General features: G+C 42.6%; 1 protein-coding gene across 6 annotated transcripts in view; it reads left to right on the forward strand.

The window, feature by feature from the left end:
* The first annotated feature begins 411 nt into the window (after nt 1-411).
* Ccdc171 (coiled-coil domain containing 171) overlaps nt 412-24709 on the forward strand; it is a 346651-nt gene continuing 322353 nt past the window's right edge. For 3 of the 6 annotated variants that reach the window (XR_015620046.1, XM_087550830.1, XM_087550832.1), the window contains exons 1-5: nt 446-633; nt 9448-9591; nt 14130-14265; nt 17292-17466; nt 21659-21849. Coding sequence is in view for 5 of the 6 variants with exons in the window: in XM_087550830.1 (XP_087406956.1) it covers nt 9545-9591; nt 14130-14265; nt 17292-17466; nt 21659-21849 (549 nt within the window). In the remaining variant the exon portion in view is untranslated. 6 annotated transcript variants of the gene reach the window in all.

The following is a 24709-nucleotide window of genomic DNA, read 5'->3' on the forward strand; positions in this document are numbered from 1 at the left end:
CTAGGAGGTTTCCCGAGCCCTGAGAGCCAGCTAGGAAGCCGATTTACAGAGCGGGAATGGTTGTCACCCTCTGTTAGCAGGGAAGGGTCCGAGGCTGGGAATTTGCACGTCAATCGGTTACGGTTGTTAGGAGACAAGGAGTAGGCAGAGAAAACAGGCGCTGGAGCGCGCACTGGGCAAAACCCGCACCCAACCATTCGTGCGGTCCGCGCACGCGCACCCCACCCCTGGCGCATGCGCACGCCTGGCGCGGGAGCGCGCACGCGATTTCGGGCCCGCCCTTCTAGCGCGAGCCCGCGTTCTCTGAGTACGCGGGTATCCTGGAGCTGGGGCTCGGGCGGCGGGCGGGAGGGGAAGCGGGACGCCGGGGACTGGAAGCGAGAGGCGGGTCTGTCGGGGCGGGGCCAGGGAGGCGGAGAAAGTCGCGGCGGACCAGAGTCCGGTCGCGTGTTCCCAGCCCCCGGAAGTGGCCGTTGTAAACTTCACCTTGTAGTCTTTCTCCATCCTGGCCCTAGAGTCCATCGGCTTTCCTCAGTTGTCACTCTTTCTCCCGAGGGTTGCCTGGCCTCCCACCCCGAGACCTGAAGCTGCGTGGGGGTCGTGGGGGTGCAGGCTGGACCACGCGAGTCCGAGGTAACCGCGGGCTGTGGGTGCCTGGAGACTAGCGCCCGGGACCGGGAGGTGCTGAGAGGAGACTGGGCTTGCAGTGAGGACCGACCGGGTTTAGGGCTGCTAACTGGTGCGGACCCGCCTCCAGCGCAGTCGCCTAGGCTCTCCGCCTACCTTGAGGAACACGAGCATCCTTGCTCTACTACCCTGAGGACCGGTGGGGACTAGAGTCCTCTGAGCTCTATGGGATCAGTACCCAAGGATCACGCCTTTTTTTCGTGTTTTACCTCCCTTTCATGAAAATGCTAGCCACGCATTAGGCACCCTACAAACGTTTGATAAGCAAAACAACTTCTGCCTACCCACCTTGACGCTTAGGAAAGTCAGCTGTGAGTTTTTAAAGCTGAAATTTGCGTACAAGTACCCTTTTCTTTTTGACTGTTTAATTTTTTTACGATATTCATCTTAGGCAAATACATAACTTACCAAAAGTCGATATCAAACAGCTTCTAAGACTTTATACGTTGATGTTTTATACTTCTCATGGTATTGGAGAAAAGAAACTACCGTTTTGTTATTTGTGTTTAACAGTGCTTAGTAACGACCAAACAGTGATAGAGCCAGAAATGAAATACTTTACAGTTAAAGGCAGGGGAATGAAGCCAATGCAACGGGATACTAGGAAAAGTGAAGGCAGTTGTCTTAGCCTGGAGCTTTCTGTGTAAATCCCGGCTCAGCCGTTTATTAGCTGTGACAGGCAAATCACCTAACTCCCGGACCTTTGTTTGCTTCTTTATATCGGATAAGCAGAATGGGTTTAGTCTTTCAGGTTCCTTTTACTTTTTGTTTGTTCGAGTTTCTTTGTCTTACTTAGTCTTGTTTTATGGAAAGAATCAGGTATCTCCTTCACCTCTCTCTCTTTTTTCAGAGATGGGATGAAGGGTGGTTGAAGTTGAACAAGAATGATAGACACAAAAATGTTGTGCTATTGAGCTGCGCTCAGCTCTTAAGTGCCCCCTTGCCAAGTGAAACGTGTAACCGCAGACACTCCCACACAGGTGTCACGACTAATGAACGCAAAACTGTGTAGAAAAAGAAAGGAGATGGATTTAGTATTAGGGATTCCAAGCCCTTTCCTCTCGGCTTGAGAGCAAGTAGATAGTTAAAGAAAACAATATTATTTGGTTAGACACCCAGACTAAGAAGGTAATGGAACAATGTCATGAACACAGGTTGTAAGTTCCTTTCATCAAGAGAGAAAAGGGTGGAGGGGCTGACTTAAATACTTGATAGAATGATGGAACCTGTTGCTTGTTGGTGAGTTGCTGTGTATCAGTCTAAAGGGGGAGGAAGGAGAGCTAGGCTGTGGGAGCCCAGGGAAGCATAGGCTTTTCCAGATAACATAAGAAAGCTTGGAGGCTGCGGGCTGTTTTCTTGGTATAGAATCATTAGAAGTCATCAAGATATGAGTATGACTTTTAATTCTTCCAGTGACTATTTTGGTACAAATCATTCAACCTCTGGGAAACTCAGTTTTCTCCTTTGTGAAACGGGCAAACGGTCTGTGGAGATTAAGGGGAGGATGAGAGCGAGCATGGTCAGCTGCGTGTATGGCTCACAGTAAGTGCTCCATCTGGGGCTCTGGGCTCTGACGCTCACCCACCCCCTTTCCCTCTGAGCCTGACTGAGGTGAGCATGCAGCAGAGGACAAGAGGGGGTCTTGAACAGGACGTAGGAAACCCTGTGCCAAGATGATTAACGAGTCGGGAAAGGCTGTGTTGATGTTCTTAGGCACCCGCTTTGCTCTTGCAAAATGTGGGGTAATTTTTTTTCTTCTTTAAGGACAATTTTCTTGAAGTGCGGTTTAATTGTTTTGTTACCTTGCTTGAGTTGTCTTTTTTTTTTTTTTTTTTTTGTGGTGCTGAGAAAAGAACTTAGATTTCCCTATTCGAGGACTTGTATTATCCCTAACTGATCTATTTTTCATTCCTTTTCTTGTTTCTTTCACTTTATCCTTAATTGATTATTCTTTTCTTTCAGATTTACTTTTATTCTGTGTACATGAATGTTTTGCCTACCTATATGTCTGTACACCAGGTGTATCCCCACAGGCCAGAAGAGGGCTTTGGATCTCCGGAACTGATTTACAGATGATTGTAAGCTGCCATGTGGATGCTGGGAACTGAACAGGGTGCTCCTTAATGGCTGAACCATCTCTCCAGCCTCCTCTTTAAAAAAAAATTATATATATATATATATATATATATATATATATAATTTTACGTTTTATCAGGTATGAGTGTATGCACATATACAGTGGGAGGAATGCTTCTGCTACTGAGTGCATGTGTAGATCAGAGGTCAGCTTTGTGGAGGTGGGGTCCTCTTCCTTCATGTGGGTTCCAGGGCTAGAACTCATATCAGTAGGCTTGTGTAGCAATCACCTTTATCTGATGAGCCGTCCTGTAAGCCCTCTACTTGGTTATTCTTAAAAAGAAAACCTGTTTCATTGTCATTATTAATAATTTATTATTATTAAAATTATGTGTATATTTGTGTTTATTGTATATATATCCGTGCATATGAGTGCAGTCAGAAGAGAGTGTGGGGCCCTCTAGAGCTGAAGTTACAGGCAGTTGTGAACTGCGGTGGGTGCTGGAAATCAAACTTGCATCCTAGATGAGAACTTCACGCTCTTTACTGAGCTATCTCTCTCTCCAGCCCTTGGTTAGCCTTTGCTTGTATTCGTTACATCCTTTTGAATCCTTTTGCTTACTTCCTTCACCTTGAAGTTTAATGCTTTTTCACATGGTTTATTTTTTTAATTTTAATAGTGTTTGCATGTATATTTGTGCGGGAGTATGTGCACGTGCTTGCATGTTCCCTCAGTGGTACCTCAGTGGAATGGCAGGTGGTTGTGAGCTGTGAGCTGCCTGATGTGGTGTGGTTGCTGGAACCTGACCCAGTCTTTTGTAAGAACAGTGTGTACTCTTAACCACTGAACAATCCTTCCAGAACTCATTTCCTCTGTTTTTTATTTCTCTTTTGGGGCATTTTTTCCCTATTAGCTTTTATGTTCCCCTCAATTTAATTTTCATGACTTAAGTGATGTTTTCTTTTATTCCTAGTTCTTTCTGATTCTTGTCACTGTACCATTTAAAATATTTTTTCTTTGTCCTCAGAGATAGTGTGTCGCTATATAGCTCTGGGTGGCCTGGAACTTGCTGTGTAGACCAGGTTGGCTTAAAATTTATAGAGATCCACTTGTCTTTTCCTTTCAGGTACTGGGATTAAAGCCTGTGCCATGTCTGTCCGTCCTTCCTTCCTTCCTTCCTTCCTTCCTTCCTTCCTTCCTCCCTCCCTCCCTCCTTCCCTCCCTCCCTTCCTTCCTTCCTTCCCTCACTCTCTTCCTCCCTTCTTTCCTTCTTTCCTCCCTTTTGTTTTCTGACAGGTTCTCACTGTGTATTTCTGGCTGCCTGGAACTTGCTGGGTAGACCAGGATGGTCTAGAACTCACAGAGATCCCTATACATCCACCTGTCTCTGCCTCCAGATTCTGGAACTAAAGGTATGTGCCACGTTTTCTGGTACTTTTGTCAGTTTCTTTCCTCCTCTCCCTCCCTTTTTCCCCAAGGCAAGGTCCCCCTGTGTAGCCCTGGCTGTCTGGAACTCTGTAGACCTTGCTGGACTTGAACTTGGAGATCTGCTTGCTTCTGCCTGCTGTCTCCTCAGAGCTAGGACTAAAGGTATGCACCACCATAACCCTTGCCTCTTTTTTGTCTTTGCCTTTTCCTGATTTTTTTAAAAGTTATTTCGAAGTAGTTATACTTTCATCAGTCTTGTGGATATATCTTTCATACATACATAGGGTATAGTTTTGTTTTTTTAACTCTGTGACCATACTCTATTTATTTTCGTTTTTTAAAGATAAGTTTCTCCCTGTAGCTATTCTGTAACTCATTCTGTAGACAAGGCTGGCCTCGAACTCAGAGATCTGCCTGCCTCCGCCTCCCAAGTGCTAGAATGAAAGGCTATACCACCACTGCCTGGCTCTTTTGCTTGTTTTTATGGGAGATAGGTGGGCCTACAGCTTGAGAGTGAGGCAGTGCTCAGGTAAACTTCTCTAAGTTGATAGAACAATTCCACACAGCCGCTTCTCTCTGTATAGTAATGCTACGGGGGCTTACCTTTGAGATTTTTCCTACTGTTTCCTCCTCAGTTTGGTTGGAAGATTCCCCTTCCCTCCCTCCCTCACCTCCCTCCCTCCCTCCCTCCTTCTCTCCCTCCCTCCTCTGCTTAGATTCCAGACACAGAAGTTTCTCTTCAGTGCAGGAAGGACCTTACTTAGGAGGCCACTCTGAGAGTTCACCAGGCTGAGCCAGCTCTTTCATGGCTGTTTTACGATGTGCATTTCGAGGGCCCACTGTTAGAATGGGCACAGCTCTCCCACTTTGATCTACTGTTCTCAGATAGTCTGCAATAAATATTGGTTTCCTCCCCAGGGTTCTGTCAGATGCAACCTTGTCCCTTTGTTCTCTAAGGATTCCCACTGCTTCTCTGTGACTTTCTTGGCTGATGGTGTCTTGCTTAGTGTTATTCAAGGTTGATTGCATTCTCTAACTGGTTGCCTTCATTTTTCAGACTCCCTTCTTTACATTAATAAGGAAATTATGCTATAGAAAAAGAAGCCAAGCATGGGACTCACACCTGCAAACCAGCCCTCGGGAGATGGGGTAGGAAGATAGGAGTTGAAGACCAGTCTTGATTACAGAACAGGTTTGAGGGCAGTGAGCTTCATGAGGCTTTGTCTCAAACAAACAAACAAACAAACACCGAGGAGGGGTGGCTTATCCTTTTAATCCTAGTGCACAGAGGCAGACAGATCTCAGAGTTCAAGGCCAGCATGGCCTACATATTGAGACTCGCTAGGGCTACACAGTAAGGACCTGTCTCAAACAAAACAAAACAAAACAAGCAAAGCAAAATCAACCAACCAACCAAATCTCCCCAAACTGAAAACAAAACCAAAAACAAAAACCAATGAAAAATAAACCAAGAGCCTTAAATCAAGATACATAGGTGGTTTGAGAACACATTCTTCTACTGTTCTCTTGTCTTAATGCTGTTCACCTTGAAAAACTTCTACCCTTGTCTGAATATTTTCAGACTGTCAATGTTAGCTTTATACTGTTGTATAACAAGTTTCCACAAAGTCAGTGTTTTAAAACCATGCACACTTTGAGCATTGCTTTATTAGGTAATATTCATGGGGGTGGGTGAAGATGTGCTGGCTTTCTGCTTACCACACTATCTGTGTGAATGATCTGATCTGGATACTGGGGGGACTCTCTGTGGGGCTCTGTAGAAGCCTATGTCTAGAAGACTTTAGACTGGAAGATGTTTGGTGACTAAATACACAGAAAAAATGAGTTCTTTCAATTATCTTTTATTGAAACAAACTCAATAAATTTCATAAATTGTTTCTTTCCCCACTTTTCTTCCCAAGACAAAGAAGAATAAAAAAATATTTTTAAGGTTGTTAGTTTCTAGTGTCTGGATAAATGGCTCAGGGGATAAGAGCATTGAATGGTCTTCCAAAGGACCTGAGTTCAATTCCCAGCCCCCAAATGATGGTTCACAACTCAGGTTCCAGGGGATTTGACTTCCTCTACTGACCTTGGAGGAAACAGGCACACATGTGGTATACAGACATATATGCAAGCAAACACTTATAAAAATAAAAATTTTAAAAATTAAAGTTATTTTTGTTATTTGTGTGTGTGTGTGTGTGTTTATGAAGAAATTTAGGCCCCTGTAATTGTTAAGCAGGTGCCCTACCCTTGTCTCGAATCCCTTGTTCCTCTCAAATTCCTTTCCCATAGGGTAAAACAGAGGTCTTTTTATGCTGTTAGACTACATAAGTACACCTGCACGTGTGGAGATTGTGTGTGTATGTATTGTGTTTTTTTTTTCCCCACTCAAAAAAATGAAAACCCATGCTGGATTGGAGAGATGGCTTAGAGCACTTGTTGCTCTTGGAGAGAACCTAGCTTAGAGTCCCAGTGTCTGCTTGATGACCACAACTGTAACTCCAGTCCTAAGAAATCTCACAGCTTCTTTTAATATCCACAGGATGTACATGGTGCACACACATAACTCTCAGACAAGACATTCATACACATAAAGTAAGATTACTTTTAAATAGTCCTTTGCTGTGTGTGCCAGTGATCCCTGGATGTTACTGAGTACAGAAGAGTCTGTTTACTAGATTCCAACTCCTCTCCTAAATGTTCTGAAGATGGCTTGTTTGGGAGTCTAATCGTTGGGAATATCCTGGTAGTGTGAAAAGATTTTGGGGGGCTGGAGAGATAGCTTAGCAGTTGAGAGCACTGGTGGTTGTTCTGGAGGACCAAGGTTCAATTCCCAGCATCTACATGGCAACTCACAACTGTCTATGACTCCTGTCCCAGGGATCCAACATCCCTCACACAGATATACATGCTGTCAAATCACCAATGTACAGAAAATAATAAATTATTAACAAATTTTTGGACTTTTGGATCTGGGGTAGGGAGATACAAAAACAAAACAGAGCAAAAAGCCAGAATGAACAAAACAAACCAAAGCCCTAAAATGTGGCTAACTGCTGGTGTCTTTTTCCTACATTCCCTTATTGGGTGACTGGTCTTGGGCAAGCCATTTAGCTTTTCTGCCCCAACTTAGGTTCTTTAATGGAAGCAAGGGATACAAAGGCAGGGTAAGGTCATGCGGTATGTCACTTTCTGAACCATCTGAACCTTGCAGGAAGTGCTGGGGCTTTGGAATCTGAGTTATGATTGGGGGTTTGTTCCTTTATCTCTGTTCCTTTCTTCAGGCTATTTCTATTCACCGTGTGTCTTCATTTTGTCCTTGCAGTGCTGTAGGGAGCAGAGCTCTAGGTGCAGTTGTGGATGTTTGAAGTGCAGTCCTGGATGCTGCCATGGGTGCTTGGTAGATGAATGACAACAACCCTTGTCACAGCTCTTCTCAAACTCACTTATTCCACATACTGGAGAGATTAGATTTGTCTTTTCTGAACTTGGCTAAAATTCCATCCTGTTTTCCCAGAACCAAAGTATTCCTTCAGCCACATAAGTCACTGTTTGCTGGGTCAGTATCTCTCAGCACTAGGGCTTTGCTTTGGTCTTCATCTACTTGAATAGCTTTCTTTCATGGTTTCTTCCGGGCCTTGGTTAGTGGGGGGAGAGGCAGAATATGTTGACACCTTTCTTGTCTTGTTTTTCTCTCTTGGGTTCCTTTCTATACTCACATATCACTAAATGCTTATTTTATTATATCCTTTCCCAAACCAAATGACTCAGCCATTCCCCTTTATTGGGGATCATTAAGCTTTTCAGAGTTCCATGACAGTAATAAAAAGGAGTAGTGGCTGAGCCTTGGATTTGTTGTTTTTCAGAAGGCAGAGCTTGCTGTAAACTTTTGGGCAGAGGAAGGATGTTCAAAGATTCATGTGTTGCCTGAGGCCATATACTTGAGAGGTGCTGGTTGGATCTTGCTTCAGGCCTCCCAGTTTAAAGTTCAGTCTTTCTTAGTTAGGACACTGGGTTTTAGGTACTGTAAGGAGGTATTTGTGGGACATTGATAGTTGCCTAAAATATTCAAAACATCAAGTATTCAGAGGGAATTAAGGGAACGCAGGGAAAGTGGCACCAATACTCGGCTGTGTTTACCCCCACCCCAATTTTTAAAAAATAATTTCTTGTACATTGTTGATTTGACTGTCTATCTGTGTGACACAGATATAAACAGTTATAACAGTCTATAACCGAAAAGTAACATGACTTACATGCTTGGAGCCGTATAATGTGGAATATCTCCTATAAGAGGTTTCAGAAATTTGCCCTGAGTTAAGTGATTCTTGCTCCCTCTTTGGAGGAAATGGGTTAAATTATTACATTAATTTATGAATGAAGTCCTTTTGTACAGATGTGTAAGAAATGTTTTCATAGTGATGTTGATGTGGTTTGATCTCTGGGTTAGTTTTTGTTCTGCTTATAGCACCACAGATTTGCTAGTGGTAACTTACTGCTCTGGTTGAAGAAAACGGTGTAGTTTTTCTTTCCTAGGATTTAATCAAACACCAAAGCCATTTCTAAATCGTATGTTTGATTGGGTTATTACCTATTCTGTTTTATGTATTTTGAGTCTTTGAATAAAAATGTCTGGAATTAAGAAACAAATGATTACGGCAGCTTTTGTTGGGGGTATGTTGGCATCTTCAGTGGCAACACTGCACTACAGTGAATATCCTCTTTATTTTACCTGAACTGTGTCCCAAGCATTGGTACTATATCTTCCTTTCCAAGTGCAAGAATATAATTTGTCAAAGGTTGCTGCTGTGACGAATGCCGTTAATCCCAACAGGGAGGCAGAGGCAGGTAGATTCATGAGGTCTACAAGCAAGTTACAGGACAGCCAGGGCTACACCGAGAAATTCTGTCTTGAAAAAACAAAACACAAGCAAACAAAGGATAAAAAGCCCTATAGTTTTATTATCATTGCTAGTGTTTGAGACTGAGTGCCTTGTGTCCCAGGCTGGCCTCCACCTTACTAGTAGCTAGTAGAGAGTGACCTTGGGCTGGATCCCACCTCCCTCAGGAGCTGGGTTTATAGCTGTGTGAACCACACCCAGATGTATACTATAGATTTTTGGAATTATCTGTGTTCTAGTCTATATAATAATTACAAAATTAGCAAGCAGGTTTATAGATCAAAATAAAGCTCATCTCCAGATTCAAATATAAAACTGCTGTTGTATTGTTTATTATTATGTTCACAGACTTTAGCCCATCTAACCCGGAAGCCACAGACATCACCATAAGGAAGTATATTTTTAAGAAGCAGTGAGGTGTTTTGAAAAGGGTTGAAGACTTACCATGAGTTTAAGCACGTCAAGTAATGCCACTGCTGGGGACACCCAAAGGTAAGCTCCAGTATCTTCCTTTGCTTGGGCAATGTTCTGGATTGCAAGAACCAGGGAAAATTAAGTGGGTGATGAAGCTAATTGCAAGGATTCTCGATGGGATGGTTAGGGAAGTAGGTTTCTTGGACTGCAAGAGCAGGGGCACCTTCTAAGTATAGAATTGGCTCTCAGTACCCCTGTGTTCCTTTGTTAACTTGGATCATAAAGATCTGTATGTCCAAACTTTTCCTCTCGCCAGAGACTTGCTTAGTCTGCATAATTCCCATTTCTGCCCCCATGTTTCCATGTTTCTATTTGTGCTGGCCATTACTCTCCTTGCATAGCCTCTGTGCTCTGCCTCAGTGCAGCAGCTCTGACTTGACCGCCTGCACGCTCCATTAGTGCCGACTGCTGCTCTCCAGAAGGCACCTCACTGGCACTGTTCCGCTTTTGTGTGCGTGCCGTGATACCCGTCCATCCTCGGGAAGATGCTTTAGTACACTTACCTCTGATGCCGGAGCCCATAATACAAAACAGACCGTTCTGAAGGGTGCGATTTTTTTTCCTAAGTGTGTCTTTCAGGTAAATAAGTCCAGTAATTGAAAGTAGGCTGGCCTGGTGTCTGGTGTGTGTGGTCTTAGCACTTGGGAAGCAGAGGTGAGTAGAGTTGATGATTTCAGGCGGTCTACTATATAGAGCAAACTTCAGATTAGCCAAGACTGCATGGTGGGACCCTGTCTCAAATAACTAAAGAACAAAATGGGAAACTAAATGTTTAGAACTTTTGTAGTCACAGAACAGAGAACGGCTACAGAATGTAAAAATTGAACATTTGGCATTGTCTGTCAGTTGCCTCAAGTAAACAATTTAAAATATATTCTGCAACAGACTCACACAGGTTTGCTATGGATAATTCTTTTCTTTTTTTCGGAGCTGGGGACCGAACCCAGGGCCTTGCGGTTGCTAGGCAAGCACTCTACCACTGAGCTAAATCCCCAACGCCTGGATAATTCTTATCTAATTTGTTATTTTTGTTTTTTGAGACAGGGTTTCTCTGTGTAACCCTGGCTGTCTTAGAACTAGGTCTATAGTAGATCAGGCTGGCCTCAGATTCAGAGATCTCCCTGTCTCTGCCTCCTTAGTTCTAAGATTACAGGTGTGTACCGCCTCCCACCCAGCCGAAGCTATGGATAACTTCACAATCTGAGCAGGATTGGTAGAGACTATGTATGCATGTATATGTAATCTTACCTCTTAGAGTTAACTATGGATAATTTTGTCCAGATGAAGTTGCAATATATTATATAAATATATACTTCAGAATTATAATAATACCCCACATTATTTATTATGCCTTTTCAACTTATGGAGGAAACATCAGTAGTCATTAGACATCCATTATACATGTGTGTGTGTGTGTGTGTGTGTGTGTGTGTGTGAGAGAGAGAGAGAGAGAGAGAGAGAGAGAGAGAGACAGAGAGAGACAGAGAGAGAGAGAAGAGAAGAGAGGAGAAGAGAGGAGAAGAGAAGAGAGAATGTGTGTGTGAGGGTAACCAGGGAAGCCAGAAGAGGTTGTCACGCCATTGAACTGACATAGGCATTGAGTGCTACACAGTGTCAGTGCTGGGATTCAGACTCAGGTCTTCCAGAAGAGCAGCTTGTTCTCCCAACTGCTGAGCAGTCTCTTTGGGCTCCCTATATTTTTATTGGAGAAATCTTTACTCAGAGTTCTAGAATCTGAAGGAAGTTATTTACCTAATGTGCTCCCCATGTGTGTAGCTTTGTCCTTCTGGATTATTCGTGTCAGTGGACTCATGCATCTTTTGTGTCTGGCTTCTTTGAGTTTATTCTTGAGATTTATTACATTGTAGCACATATGGCCTTTGCTTCTTTACAGATGACTAACATTCTATTCCTTTGGAAGGATTTACTATGTTTACTTGCCCATCCACCCGTCAGTGGGAATTTGTGTTGGTTCTCTTCTTGGCTGTTATGAGGAATCCTGCTGTATGGAAGCATTACATTGTCATTGTTTCTGTTTCTCTTTGCTCAGGTTCACAGGAGCAGCACTGTCCGATCATATAGCAAATTTATGCTAAAGTTTTTAAGAACTCTAAAGACTTGGTTTGTTGGTTTCTTTTGTGGGGTGAGGGTGCTGGGAATGCAGTCCTGGGCCTTGCCTGTGAGGGGAGGTGTACTGCTCCTGGGGCGTGTGCCCCCCCTCATTCTCCTCAAGTGTGCTGGGAAGTTAAGAGCATTTGCACTTTATGAGGGTGGGACTGGAAAGAGAGGAGGGTTGTGATGGGGGTGTAAAGTGAATTAAAATAAAAACCAGACTTCCAGGGCTGGAGAGATGGCTCAGCGGTTAAGAGCACTGGCTGCTCTTCCAGAGATCCTGAGTTCAATTCCCAGCAACCACATGGTGGCTCACAACCATCTGTAATGGGGTTTGATGCCCTCTTCTGGTGTATCTGAAGACAGCAACATTGTATGCATATACATAAAATAAATAAATCTTTAAAAAAAAAACCAGACTTTCAGTCCAATATGCGTTTTTTCCCCTCTCTTCCGTTCTTCCTCTTTTTACCATTTAAGACTTCCAAATAAGAGTTCTCATAGAGACAGACAGTGGTGGTACTTGTAGTCTTAGGGCCTCACACAGGCAAGGCAAGTACTCTACCACTAAGTACCACTAAGCTATAGCCAAAACTTCGTTTAACTTTTTGAGACCAGCCTCACCCTTACAAATCCCTCCACCCACTGCTCCCTTCCCTTCTCCTAAGAGAAAAGGACCTCCGCTTGGGCACACCCCACTCTTGAGGCATCTAGTCCCAGCAGGTCTAGGCACCTCCTCTCATACTGACGCCTAACCAGGCAGTCCAGGTAGGGGAAGGGGATCCATTGGTAGGGAACAGAGATGGAGATGTCACGTCAGAGCAGCTCTGGGGAGGCTGAGGCAAGTGGATCTCTGCGTTTGAGGCCAGCCTGGTCTACAGAGCAAGTTCCAGGACAGCGAGGGCTACACAGAGAAACCCTGACTTAAACCCACCCCCACAAAAAAATCTTGAATAACATTGTGTTAATAGCTGTCATCTTTGCTCCATTCTCTCTGTTAGAGGAACCTTTCAGTCTTTGACCATTATATATGCTAGGGGTATAGGCTGTCTGTAGATGTTCTTTATGAAGTGGATGCTTTGCTTGGTCTGGTGGTACAGGACTATAATCTTAGCTGATGAGGAAGCTAAGGCAGGATGATCACACGATCAAGGCTTGCCTGGTCTACAGGGTGAGGTTAAGACTAGCCCGGGCAGCTTGGTGAGGCTTTTCTCAAAAAGTTAAAAGAAGGCTTGGCTCTAGCTTAATGGTAGAGTGCTTGCCTGGCCTGTGTGAGGCCCTGAGGTCAGTCCCTAATACTGCCGAGTTTCTTCTTCATTCTTCTTTGTTAATCTAGGAAAGGTTTATCAACCTCATCTTTTCAGAGACCTAGCTATTGATTTCATTGGTTTCTATTTATTCTGTTTTAGTGATATTGAAAGAAATTAAAATTGTATATACATATTATTGAATCCACATCCCCCCCCCTCAGGTCTTATTGCTGTTGGAGAAACACTTAATTTCTTGGCGACCAGTCTCTCTCTTAATTCCTGGAAACCATCACGTTTAGCTCTCGGAGATGGTTTTCTTCTTTATTGGAGTGATTGGACATCTTTACAGTGTTACTGTTTGGTTTCTCAGCTCCACCTCACATAGTCATAATGGAGTTTCCAGTCTGCTTCCTTCCTCTTTCCACCTGTGAAGACAGTCTTGCTTAAGTCTGTTACTCCACATCATATTGTTATAGTGAGGTCAAGCTTCAGCCGGGTCAGCAGCCGCAGGTGTAACAGGTCACCGTGCGGAGCAGCAGTGACCTGCAGTTCAGATCTCAAGTCCTACTCCATCACTGAGGGAAGTGAGGGTAGGAACTGAAGGCAGGAACTAAAGCAGTGTCCCTCTCCCCATAAATCATTAAGAAGTCATTTTCTCATAGACTTGCCTACAGGCAAATGTGACGGAGGGAGTTTCTTAATTGAGGTTCCTTTTCCAAGAGAACTCATACATGTGTGAAGCTGACACACATTCAGCAGGGCAAAGGTAAACAACCGATACCTCAGTGTTCTGTGCTTTAAACCTTCCCCACCGCCTGCTTTGAACTCTTAATCAGTTATCGGCCGCTTGCCACCTTCTGCTGTTCTAGCTGTGACTTCACCTTCACATCCCCTGGTGCTCTACCAGGGAACATGTTCAGCAGGAAGTCTCGCTCTTCCAAAGCACCCAGCTATTGATATGACTGACTGGTTTAAATACAAATCTTGAGCAATGTGATGTATTTTCAGTGGACAGTATTTTGTTTCTAGTAAAATATGATGGCGTTTCCCCCAAGTCTGGTGGTGGACACGTTTCTCTGGATTGTGAATTTGTTATCCTAGGATCTTATATTCTGTTTTAACAATAAGCTATAAGAAGTATCAGAATTTTTTATTGCATTGAGAATTACATTTTACTATGAACTTACTTTGTAGGGTGAAAAGTGCCTCATTGGATGTAAAACAAATGCTTAAAAATGAAACAGAGTCAGATATCACTGCTGATCTCAGAAAGAAGCTCCACCGGGCTAAGAAGGAGAAGTTAGAGATGACAACAAAGCACAACGCAGAGGTAGAATTTATTTTCCTCCCACAGAATATGAAAAGTTGAGTTTTCAGCTGTGTGTGTTGGCATGCATTCCGTTCCAGCTCTTGGGAGGCAGAGGCAGGGAATTTGTGAGTTCAAGGCTATCTTGATCTACAGAGCGAGTTTGAGGACAGCCAGGGATACATAGGGAAACTCTGTCTTGAACCCTTCCCCTCCAAAAAAGTTGAATTTCAATTTTTTTTTATATTAAAAACCACATTTAATCTTGGTCACTATGTCGTTCTTGTGCTTCAAAGAAAATTGCAATAAAGAAAACACTTTTATACAGCAGAATTATATAGGGATATTAAAGTTGAACTTTAGCTAATTATGTTTATTTATATGTTGTCTTAAATGTATTTTAATTAGTTAATTCAAACATTTTATTCTTTTTTTTGTATGTGGGAGTACATATGTCATAGCACTCATGCAGAGGTTAGAGGATAATTTGTGTGGTACCTTGTTTTGCCGAATAGTTTTATGTCAACTTGATACAAGCTAGAGTTATTTGACAGTTAGAAAATGCTTCCATAAGATCTGGCTGTAGAGCATTTTCTTAATTAGTTATTGACGGGAGGGGAGGGCCCAGCCCATTGTGGGTGGGATTACCTCTGGGCTGGTGGTCCTGGGTTTCATAAGAAAGCAGGCTGAGCAAGCCATGGGGAACAAGCCAGTAAGCAGCACCCCTCCATGGCCTCTGCATCAGCTCCTGCCTCTAGGTTCTTGCCCTGTGTGAGTTCCTGTCCTGACTTCCTTCGATGATAAAGAGTGGTGTGGAAGTGTAAGGCAAACGAACCTTTCCTTCCCAACTTGCTTTTTGGGTATGGTGTTTCACTGCAGCAATAGAAACCCTGAGTAAGACACTTGTGGTACCAGGGGCTGAAACAGAGATTGTCAGATGTGGCAGCAGGCACTTTTACCAGTTGGAGCATCCTGACAGCGAGATGCATTTTATTTAACAAGTTCGACACGACCAGACACCTTATTTGATGGAAGTGTTCAATGACAGAAGAATTTATACGTTAGAAAAGTGTTTGTTAAGTAACCCAGACCTTCTTCAAACTCAATCCTGCCTCAGCTTCCCAAGTGCTGTGGTCTTATGTGTTATTATTGTACATGGCTTGAACCAGTCACACTTTTTGAATTATAATGTAGATTCTTTTAGGATGTGAGTTGTGGAGCAGTCTTTTTCTTAAGTACGTTTGTATATAAAGTTTTATTTAGTTTAATTCAGAAGTTATCTTCGTTTTTGTTCTATTATAGCATATTAGTGTGTATGTATTTCATAGTGTGTATATTTCATGTACAGTATGTTTATTCCCATTTTAAGAGAAGTCATAAATTATATGTGTATATCTCTGTCTTTTGTATTCTTACTCTTCATTTCTATATTTAAATCTTAATATCCTTTTGTGTTTATATGCTAGTGAGCTACATTCTCAGGTTTTTAAAAAAATTTTTTTTAAAGTACAAGGTTTTTTGGTTTAAATATTTAGCATTTTATTTTTTTAAAGATTTATTTATTATATATAAGTACACTGTGACTGTCTTCAGACACACCAGAAGAGGGCATCAGATCGCATTACAGATGGCTGTGAGCCACCATGTGGTTGCTGGGATTTGAACTCAGGTCCTCTGGAAGAGCAGTCAGTGCTCTTAACCACTGAGCCATCTCTCCAGCTCAGCATTTTATTTTTTAATTGAAAAAAAATTCTACAGTATATTTTGATCACTTTCTCCCCTCCCCAGCTTCTCCCAGCTCTTCCTGACCTTCCTTCCCACCCAGCTCCGCTCCCTTTAAAAAAAAAAAACCACTTTAAAAACAAAACCAAATTCATAGTATTTCTACTCTTCTTCAAACTATCAGAAAATTTTATTTTTATTCCTTTTACAAAATTTGGTTCATATACTTTTCTGTAGCATGTAGGCCCTTGACCCAAGAGCTCTATAACATTTATTTTTCTTATTCTACTTGCCACATCACAAATATTAGTTATTATTTAGTATACAAGTTATTTATAAATGATAAATTATATATTCATTGACAATATAATTTTTGAGTGAGAACATTATAGATCATTACATTCTAATTTCTTTTTAAAATATTTATTATGTATACATCATACAGCTTTCTGCCTGCATGTATGTATGCCAGAAGAGGGCATTGGATCTCAATACAGATGGTTGTCAGCCACCATATGGTGGCTGGGAATTGAACCCAGGACCTCTGGAAGAGCAGTCTGGAAGAACTCTTAACAGCTGAGCCATCTCTCCAGCCCCTGTCATTGATATTTTAACTAAGAAAAATACCACATTATTCACTAACTTGTACTTTGTTGCCATTTGCTTCTTTTAAACATTTTTTATTTAAATATATGTGTTCATATGTGACATGTGTGTGTGGGTTACCCTGGGAAGCCGGAAGAGAGTGTTGGATCCCCTGTAATTGGAGTCCCAGGTGGTTGTGAACTGCCCCTCATGATGCTTCGAACTGAGCTGGGGTCCCCTGGAAAGGCAGCCAGCACTCTACACTGATGGGCACCCTCCTCAGGCCTACTTGCTTCTTTTTTTTCTTTTTTTTCCGGAGCTGGGGACCGAACCCAGGGCCTTGCGCTCGCTAGGCAAGCGCTCTACCGCTGAGCTAAATCCCCAACCCCAGGCCTACTTGCTTCTTGAGTACCTTTAGGAGAGGACTACATGAAATTTTAAGTGTTTGTCATGTGTCATGCCTTTTTGTTTTCTAGGCATGATTTTGTGATTCACATGCACAATTTCTCCTTTGTTTATTTAAAAAGGCTTTTCTTCTAGTGGAGTCTCTGTAAGGCGCTTATGATTGTCACCTGGTAAAGCAGTGTTTCTTTCCTAGTGTTTCAGAAAATGTCAGACTATGAATTCTGGTAAACACAGAGCGAGGTTTCCCTAAGAAATGTAAATGCGAGCGTTATGCAGTCTCATCAACTTATAGACGTGTTGAGTGCCAGTTCATGAGCTCAGGAATCTGCTGTTTTTAGCTGTCCAGCCATGAGAGCCAGATTGCCAGGCTGCGGTCTGAGGTGGAAAAAGGAGAAGCGCTGCGGCAGCGTCTAGAATACGACCTGGCTGTCGTTAGGAAGGAGGCTGGTCTGGGAAGACGGGCGGCGGAGGAGAGACTGGCGGAGGCTCAGCGGATTCAAGAAAAGCTCTGCGGTAAGGCAGCTTCTCCTCCTCCAGTTCAGGGCAGAGCTTTGTCCCCTGTCCGTGCTTGCTGGTGTTCATCCATGCTGGATCTTGTGTGGAGTTTTTCACCCATGGGGCTAAATGTGTGTTTGTAAGATGTTTACATTCTTCTGTTTCCGTGTTGGGGGTTTAACCCAATGATTCCTGGGGAGCAGGCAAGCACTCTGTCACTGAGTTGGGCTTTTATTTCTATATTAATTTATTTTGATGTGTGTGTGTGTGTGTGTGTGTGTGTGTGTGTGTGTGATATGTCCCAGGATGGCTCACACTTCTGTGTAGCTGAAGATGACCTTGAACTTGTGCTCTTCTTGCATTCAGATATTTTCCACTGTTCCTGACTGATGTAGTGCTAGGGTTGACTAAACACAGTGCTTTGTGAATTACTAGTCTAGTAATCTACCAGCTGAACTATATCCTCAGCCCAGTTAATATTCCGTATTCTTTCATGTATAGAAAAAGAATACAGAATTCTGCTACTCAGGGATTTAGGATTCTAATTCTTTAAGCAATATGCAAAATCATAAAGCAGGTATATGTGTGTGTTCTATATATACTCTAGGCCCCTTTATAATATATAATTTGAGTCAAAATTTCTAGCCAGTCTGCATGTTCAAGAAACAGTGAAAGTGACTGTTGATTCTGTAGGTTTCTGTGTCACTGCATTAGATTGTATGCCTTGAAAAGAAAGATACTAAATTTAACCCTCTGAATCCTGTTATGTAGGATTTAGTTATAAATATGTAAAAATGCATGCAGATTCACTTAGATTACCATATAGCTAAAGCAAGCACCAGATCTGTTATAAACAAGTACATAAATGTAAGGACTGTGTTGTGCTTATATAATGAAATATTACTCAGCCATAAAAAGAACCAATACTAATACATTAAAGTTAATGCATCTTAGAAATATATTAAGTGAAATTTTTTATACATGAGGACATCTCATGTGATTTTTTTTTGTACATAAACTTCTATACCAGGAAAAGCTAATTGTTAGTGAATAAAGTCTGAACAGTAGTTTTCCATGAACTGAGTAGGCAGTAGGCAAAAATATGAGGGGGCTTGGGGCTGGGAAATGACTCAAGAGGTTAAGAACACTGATGATCCTTCATGAGGACCTGGGTTCAATTCCCAGCACCCACAGAGTGGCTCAAAACAGTTTGTTAACCCCAACCAACTCCTAGGAACCGAACACCCTCTTCTAGCTTCCATAGGCACCAAGCATGCAAGTCGTAAACATATATGTATGTAGGTGAAATATGTTTCTATATAAATAGAAATTAAAGAAATACAAAGGGGTTTTAGGTTAAAGGATTTTTTTTTTATATATTTTGATAATGGTCTGGATCACGTCGGGGTATGTATGACATTTAGGTAAGCTAAGAGAAGTGTAACCTAAAAATCTTACATTTGTAGGATCCTAAATGGTAGAGATTTGCTCATCTCAGTATACGTGAATTTACTTACAATAGTAAGACCGTATTGTATCCAGTTAGCAGTCACATTAGCAGTTTTTCTACTGATGAATTATATGAGTGAGCTGTCCCGCCGCTGTCTTTGTGGTTAGAAATGCATACACAATATGATAGAGTGCCCGGTATAAATGGGTGTGTGCATAGATGGATGAATGTCTGATAAAACAAATTTAGCAAAAATGTAACCATTCCCTAGGGCAGGCTGGATGGTTTTAAACATTTTCTGTGCATCGGTGTTTCACCTACAAGCTTGTCTGTGCACCACATTGGTGTCTGGTGTGTGCACATGGAGCCTGCAGCTGGCCTCGGATTCTTAGCTTTCTTTCAAAGGGCATATTGCTTGGGAACCACTCCCATTTCCTAGCAGAAGATAGAGTGCTTAAGCTCTGCACATGGTCGAATAGAGGGACCTGGCGAACCCAGGAAGATCACAGCTCTAGTATAAGTGTATAGGAACCATCTCCTTCAGTCCTCTTTCCTGCTGTCTTTCCAGAAGGTGCTACCTCGGTCCCTATACCTTAGGTAGGAATTTGGAGGCCTTTTCTGTGAGTGACCTCATCAAGCCAAGAAGAAAAATCTAATGATACCATGGTGTGGGTATCTCAATAAACGATACAGTTAGATTATCCACCAGTGGGGCTGGAGAGATGGCTCAGCAGTTAAGAGCACTGACTGCTCTTCCGTAGGTCTTGAGTTCAATTCCCAGCAACCACATGGTGGCTCACAACCATCTGTAATGAGGGGATCTGACATCCCCTTCTGGTGTGTCTGAGGACAGCTATAGCATAGTCATATACATAAAATAAATAAATCTTTAAAGACAAGATTTTTATTTTCCAGGAAAGACCACAGTTCTGAGCTTGTCACTCACAAGGTCAGAATCTAGGCAATGGGGATATTGTCTGTAAAATACATGTGGAGTTTCTTTACTCTTCATCAGACATGTGAGGTGGATTCGGCTGGCTCTGTGTCTGTCCTTGGAGCATTCAGACCCTGTTGTGAGCAGGAATGAGAGAAAGGAAAGGCTTGTCTGGGCTGGTGGCCTGGAAGGAACTTCATTTGTTGTATTGAGAGTGCTTGGGGTGTGAGGGGGGTGGAGGGACAGCCTACTCTGAGATGGTTTTCAGTGTTCCAGCTCTTTATTGGGGCAGGGTTAGAGGCTATATAAACCTTGGGGAGTGGGTATGGGTTTGGGGGTGTACATTGTCGGCTGAGGCTGAGGTGCTGGGAATGAACGCTTCATTTGAATGGGGGGAATTCCAGGTGCTTCCTGGACATGTCCTTATAGGGAGAGAGGAAGTTAAACCTTTAATTTTGTCTTGAGGCTACATCGGAGCAGGTAAAAGTGGAGGTTGATTAAAAAAAAAAAAAAGTGGAGGTTGAAAAGATACTTGTATGTGGCATGGAGACCCAGAGCAAGGAGAGCGATTCTTACTCTTGCTGGTCTCAAGATGAGATTTTTGGGGTTTGGACAGGTCTCTACCTCACTCTTGCTCCCTAGTTAAGAGCACTTGTTGTTCCTGTTTGGTTCCCAGGAAGCTCCCCATCATATGTATCCAGTTAGAGGGAATCTAACAGCCTCTTCTAATCTCTGAGGGGGTCAGACACACATGTGATGTTCATATGTACATGCAGCAAAAGACAAAAATCTTAGAAAAAATAAAGTAGCTCTAGATGTCACTGATTTCTACAAGACAAACATGGAGCTGGAGTGATGGCTCAGAGTGTGAGAGTCTCAGGCATGTACGTTCTTAAGCATGAGGGCCTAAGTCCCAATACCCAGCACCGGCATAAAAAGCCAGCATGGCCAAGCATACACATGCACCTCCATATTGTAAAGTCCACTTCAGTGTTGTCAGGCCACAGACAGGACGCTCGTCTGGCCGTGCTGGCCAGCAGCAGAGCTCCAGATTTAGTGAGCAGCCCTGTTTCAGAGGAATGTGGTGGACGATGACAGAGCAGGGCCGCTGACACCTTTCTGTGGCCTTTGCACATACCACACACTCATACACACGCAGCCTGTGTCTGTGTGTCTGTCTGTGTGATGGGATGCATGGGGGAGGTCAGAAAATAACCTTTTCAAAGTTAGTTCTTCCATTGTGGAATCTGGGAATAGAGCTCAGGTTATCAGGCTTCTGGGGCTAGGCTAGTGATTTGACCCACGGAGCTAGCGATTCGCTATTGCAGGCAAGGATTTATTTACTTATGTAGGTATAGATGTCTCTCTTTGTTTCGGAAAAGGGGTTTCTCTGTGTGTAGCTCTGGCTGTCCTGGAACTCCCTCTGAAGGTCATGCTGGCCTTGAACTCTGATCTGTCTTTGTCTGTCTTCAGAGTGTTGGGATTAAAGGTGTGTACAACCACACTGGTCCAGTTTTGTTTTCTTGAACAGAGGAAAAGCTAGCACTAGGTGCAGCTGGGGGTGGAAGTACGTCTAAACACCCACACGCCTTCCAGAATGTGCCATGGCTCATAGCAAAATCAAGTCCATTTGATGGAAGGGAGAGAATGAAAAGTAGTGCAGGCAGAGAGCTTTCCTAGAGTTTGCCGAAGGGAAAAAGTTCAATAGCTTGTCCTAAAGATCATGTTGTAAATAAAGTCAGCCCCACTGTTAGGTTCTTAGACTTTTGATGAATTAATCTGTGGTTATAAATAATATGTTAATTATTCTATTATATTTTTAATAGCTCAGAATTCAGAACTTCAAGGAAAGGCAAATGAGATTGAGAAAACACTTCAGACTTCCCAAGAGAAATGGAAAGAAGAATGCAGGAGATTTGAGCATGATTTGGAGGAACGAGACAACATAATTCAAAATTGCAACCACGAATATGAGTTACTTATGCAGGAAAAAAACAGACTACAAAAAACTCTACAGGTAAATACTTGCATAGTGACCATTTCTTCATATATTATCCATTGAGGTGGCTGTTACATTGAACTACCCTTGGTTTTCCCCTCCTCGTTCCCTCCCTTCCCCTTCCCTCGCTTCTTTCCTCCTCCTCCCTCCCCCCTCTCCCTTTCCCCCCTCCCCCTCCCTCCCTCCCTCATCCTTACACATCCCCATGCTGTACGCTCTTTATTTTGTGAAAAGTTTGAGATCTCTGATCTCTGCGGTAGAGTCCTTATCTTGACTGGCTGAGGCCTTGGGTTTATCCCCTGCACCACATAAGTGGAAGGAAACCAACAAAAACCAACCAAACAAAAAACAAAAATGATATTAAAAAAGAAAGCAGCAACTGCTTCTCTGGATATACTGTGAAATTAAGACACATATTCCTTCTGTTCTGGCAACATTAAAATGTGAAATTTAAAAGTGTGGGTTCTAGATTTCAGTTTGAATATGCAATAAATATAGAAAATTATGTGTTTTATAATGCCTTTTTATGTAGAACACATTTTATGATGAATTGTGAAATATAAAACATCTTACTCCAGATATTTTGAGTTGTATATTTTCTTTTCTCATTTCATTTTTTTAAAGATTTATTTATTATGTGTACAGAATTCTGCTTGCATGTATGCCAGCAGGCTAAAAGAAGGCACCAGGTCTCATTATAGGTGGTTATGAGTCATCCCGTGGTTGTTGGGAATTGAACTCAGGTCCCCTGGAAGGGCAGCCAGTGCTGTTAACATCTGAACCATCTCTCCAGCCCTATTTGATTTTTTTTTGAACAGGGTTTCTCTGTGTAGCCCCGGCAGTACTGGAACTCACTCTGCATACCAGGCTGGCCTTGAACTCAGAGATCTGTCTGCCTCTGCCTTTTGGATGTGGGATTAAAGGTGTATGTCACAACTCCCCAGTTATAACAGTTTAATTTTTTTTTTAAAAAAGAAAAATGTAAAAATGTTCCATATTTACCTTAATTATGTATTACTTTCCTACATTGCTGTATCCTTTCGTGGTCTGAGGGACTTGACCGGGCTGAGGAGGCAAGGGAATGAAGAAAGGACAGACAAGAGACGTAGACCAGCTGGTGTTGCTCCATCCGGGCTCTGATGAAGAAGCCCCAGTGTCCTGGAAGCTCAGCACGTTTCTTTTTATAGTTAAACAGTGGGGCAGCTTAACCACATACAGCTAGACAAGGAGGCAGGGATATGCTGTACAGGTGAACAAGGAGGCAGGGGCAGTCTCTGTAGGGAGCAGTCTTCAGGTCATCAACATCTAGGGAGGAAGCTATGGTGGACATTTTCTGCACACACTGTCAACATTTGCACTTGGGCCCTTTCAGAAGGCTTTGCCATTCTTCTAAGCCTCAACCTGGGGCAGGCTTGTGCACTCCCATGGGACTGAGGCATTGGTCCTTGACGTGGCTGTTCCCACGTCAAACAACATCTGTTCATTCAGGGCTTTACTTGCACCCTATACTACATCTTCGCTAAATATGATTTTACCAAAACATTTAGTGCATGTAGAAGTTTTGTCACAAACGTCTCCAGATCTCTTTTATTTTCTCCCTGTCAATTATCCTGGCCTGTGTGTTGGTTACCATTGCACTGCTCAGCCCAGGTATTTGGTGGTGGATGTGTATGTAGGTATGGTTAGTCTCTAAGTCCTTGAGTGAATGTGTGTTGCTCTGCCTGCATAAAGTGTGACACCAGGAGGAAAGAAGGGTGATGGTGGCAGTTCCTTACTTCAGCTAGCCCAACCTTCAGGTATGAAATCTTGATATGGTCTTGTCAACTGCTTTGGAAATCTCTGCTTTGAGTTTAGGCTGTTGTCTTAGAGCATCCTGCACTGAGATCCTCCGAGGGCTCTGGGTTGAGCTGGAGTCACTTTTTAGTCCTGGGGAGAGGGGAAGGGGAAACCTCAGGCTCTAGAGACTTTGCTATGGAAAGTTATGAGGGTCATACCTATAAAACAGATCCCCTTCCCTCACGTGGACCATAAACCTTGTCTCATGTTAAAGAAGACTTGGTTTTAAACCTGTAGGCTAGAAAACTGATCTGCACAGGGAACCTGTGTTAAGGTTTTGAACCTATATTAATTAGATCTTATAAATTTGGTGTACTTAGGAAAATTAAAAGGAAAAGCCTTTGAAATTATTCTTTATCTGTAGAACTCAAAATTTGTTGTAATCTGAACTGAAATGAATATTTGTATTTTCAAAGTTTTAACATTTAGGAATTTTCTTATTCTGATTTATTGAACAATAGTCTTTCTCTTCTTTTCACACTACCGTTTTCCTTGGCCAGGTTTGCATATACATTTTAGGGATGATACTGTTTACTCACAGGTAAAGATGTCTGTATTAACTAGAATTTATTTTTGTTTCTTTCATTTTATCCCAACCTCTGATGTTAAATTACTCAGATTTATATTCTGACAAAATAGTACTTTTTTTTTTCTTTTTTTCGGAGCTGGGGACCGAACCCAGGGCCTTGTGCTTGCTAGGCAAGCGCTCTACCACTGAGCTAAATCCCCCAAAATAGTACTTTTATTAAGATTTTAAAATGTGACTTACTAATTTTTCTGAGACAGAGTTTCATGTGTTCTTGGCTGTCTTTGAACTCTCAGTGTAGATAAGGATGGCCATGAACTTCAGATTATTCTGCCTCTACTTCCCAAATCCTGAGACTATAGGTGTGCACCACCATGCCTGGTGCTCCACACAGCCGGCCGTTGAGTCCAGGGCTTGACTACTCATAAGACATCCCCAGTCCCAGATTTTAACATGGATTAGGAGCTTCTGACGGTCTTTTGTGTCCCTTTGCACATTTAAAGTATGGTTAAAAGA

The sequence above is a fragment of the Rattus norvegicus genome, chromosome 5, assembly GCF_021556685.1.
Source record: "Rattus norvegicus strain SHRSP/BbbUtx chromosome 5, alternate assembly SHRSP_T2T, whole genome shotgun sequence".
NCBI classification, from domain to species: domain Eukaryota; kingdom Metazoa; phylum Chordata; class Mammalia; order Rodentia; family Muridae; genus Rattus; species Rattus norvegicus.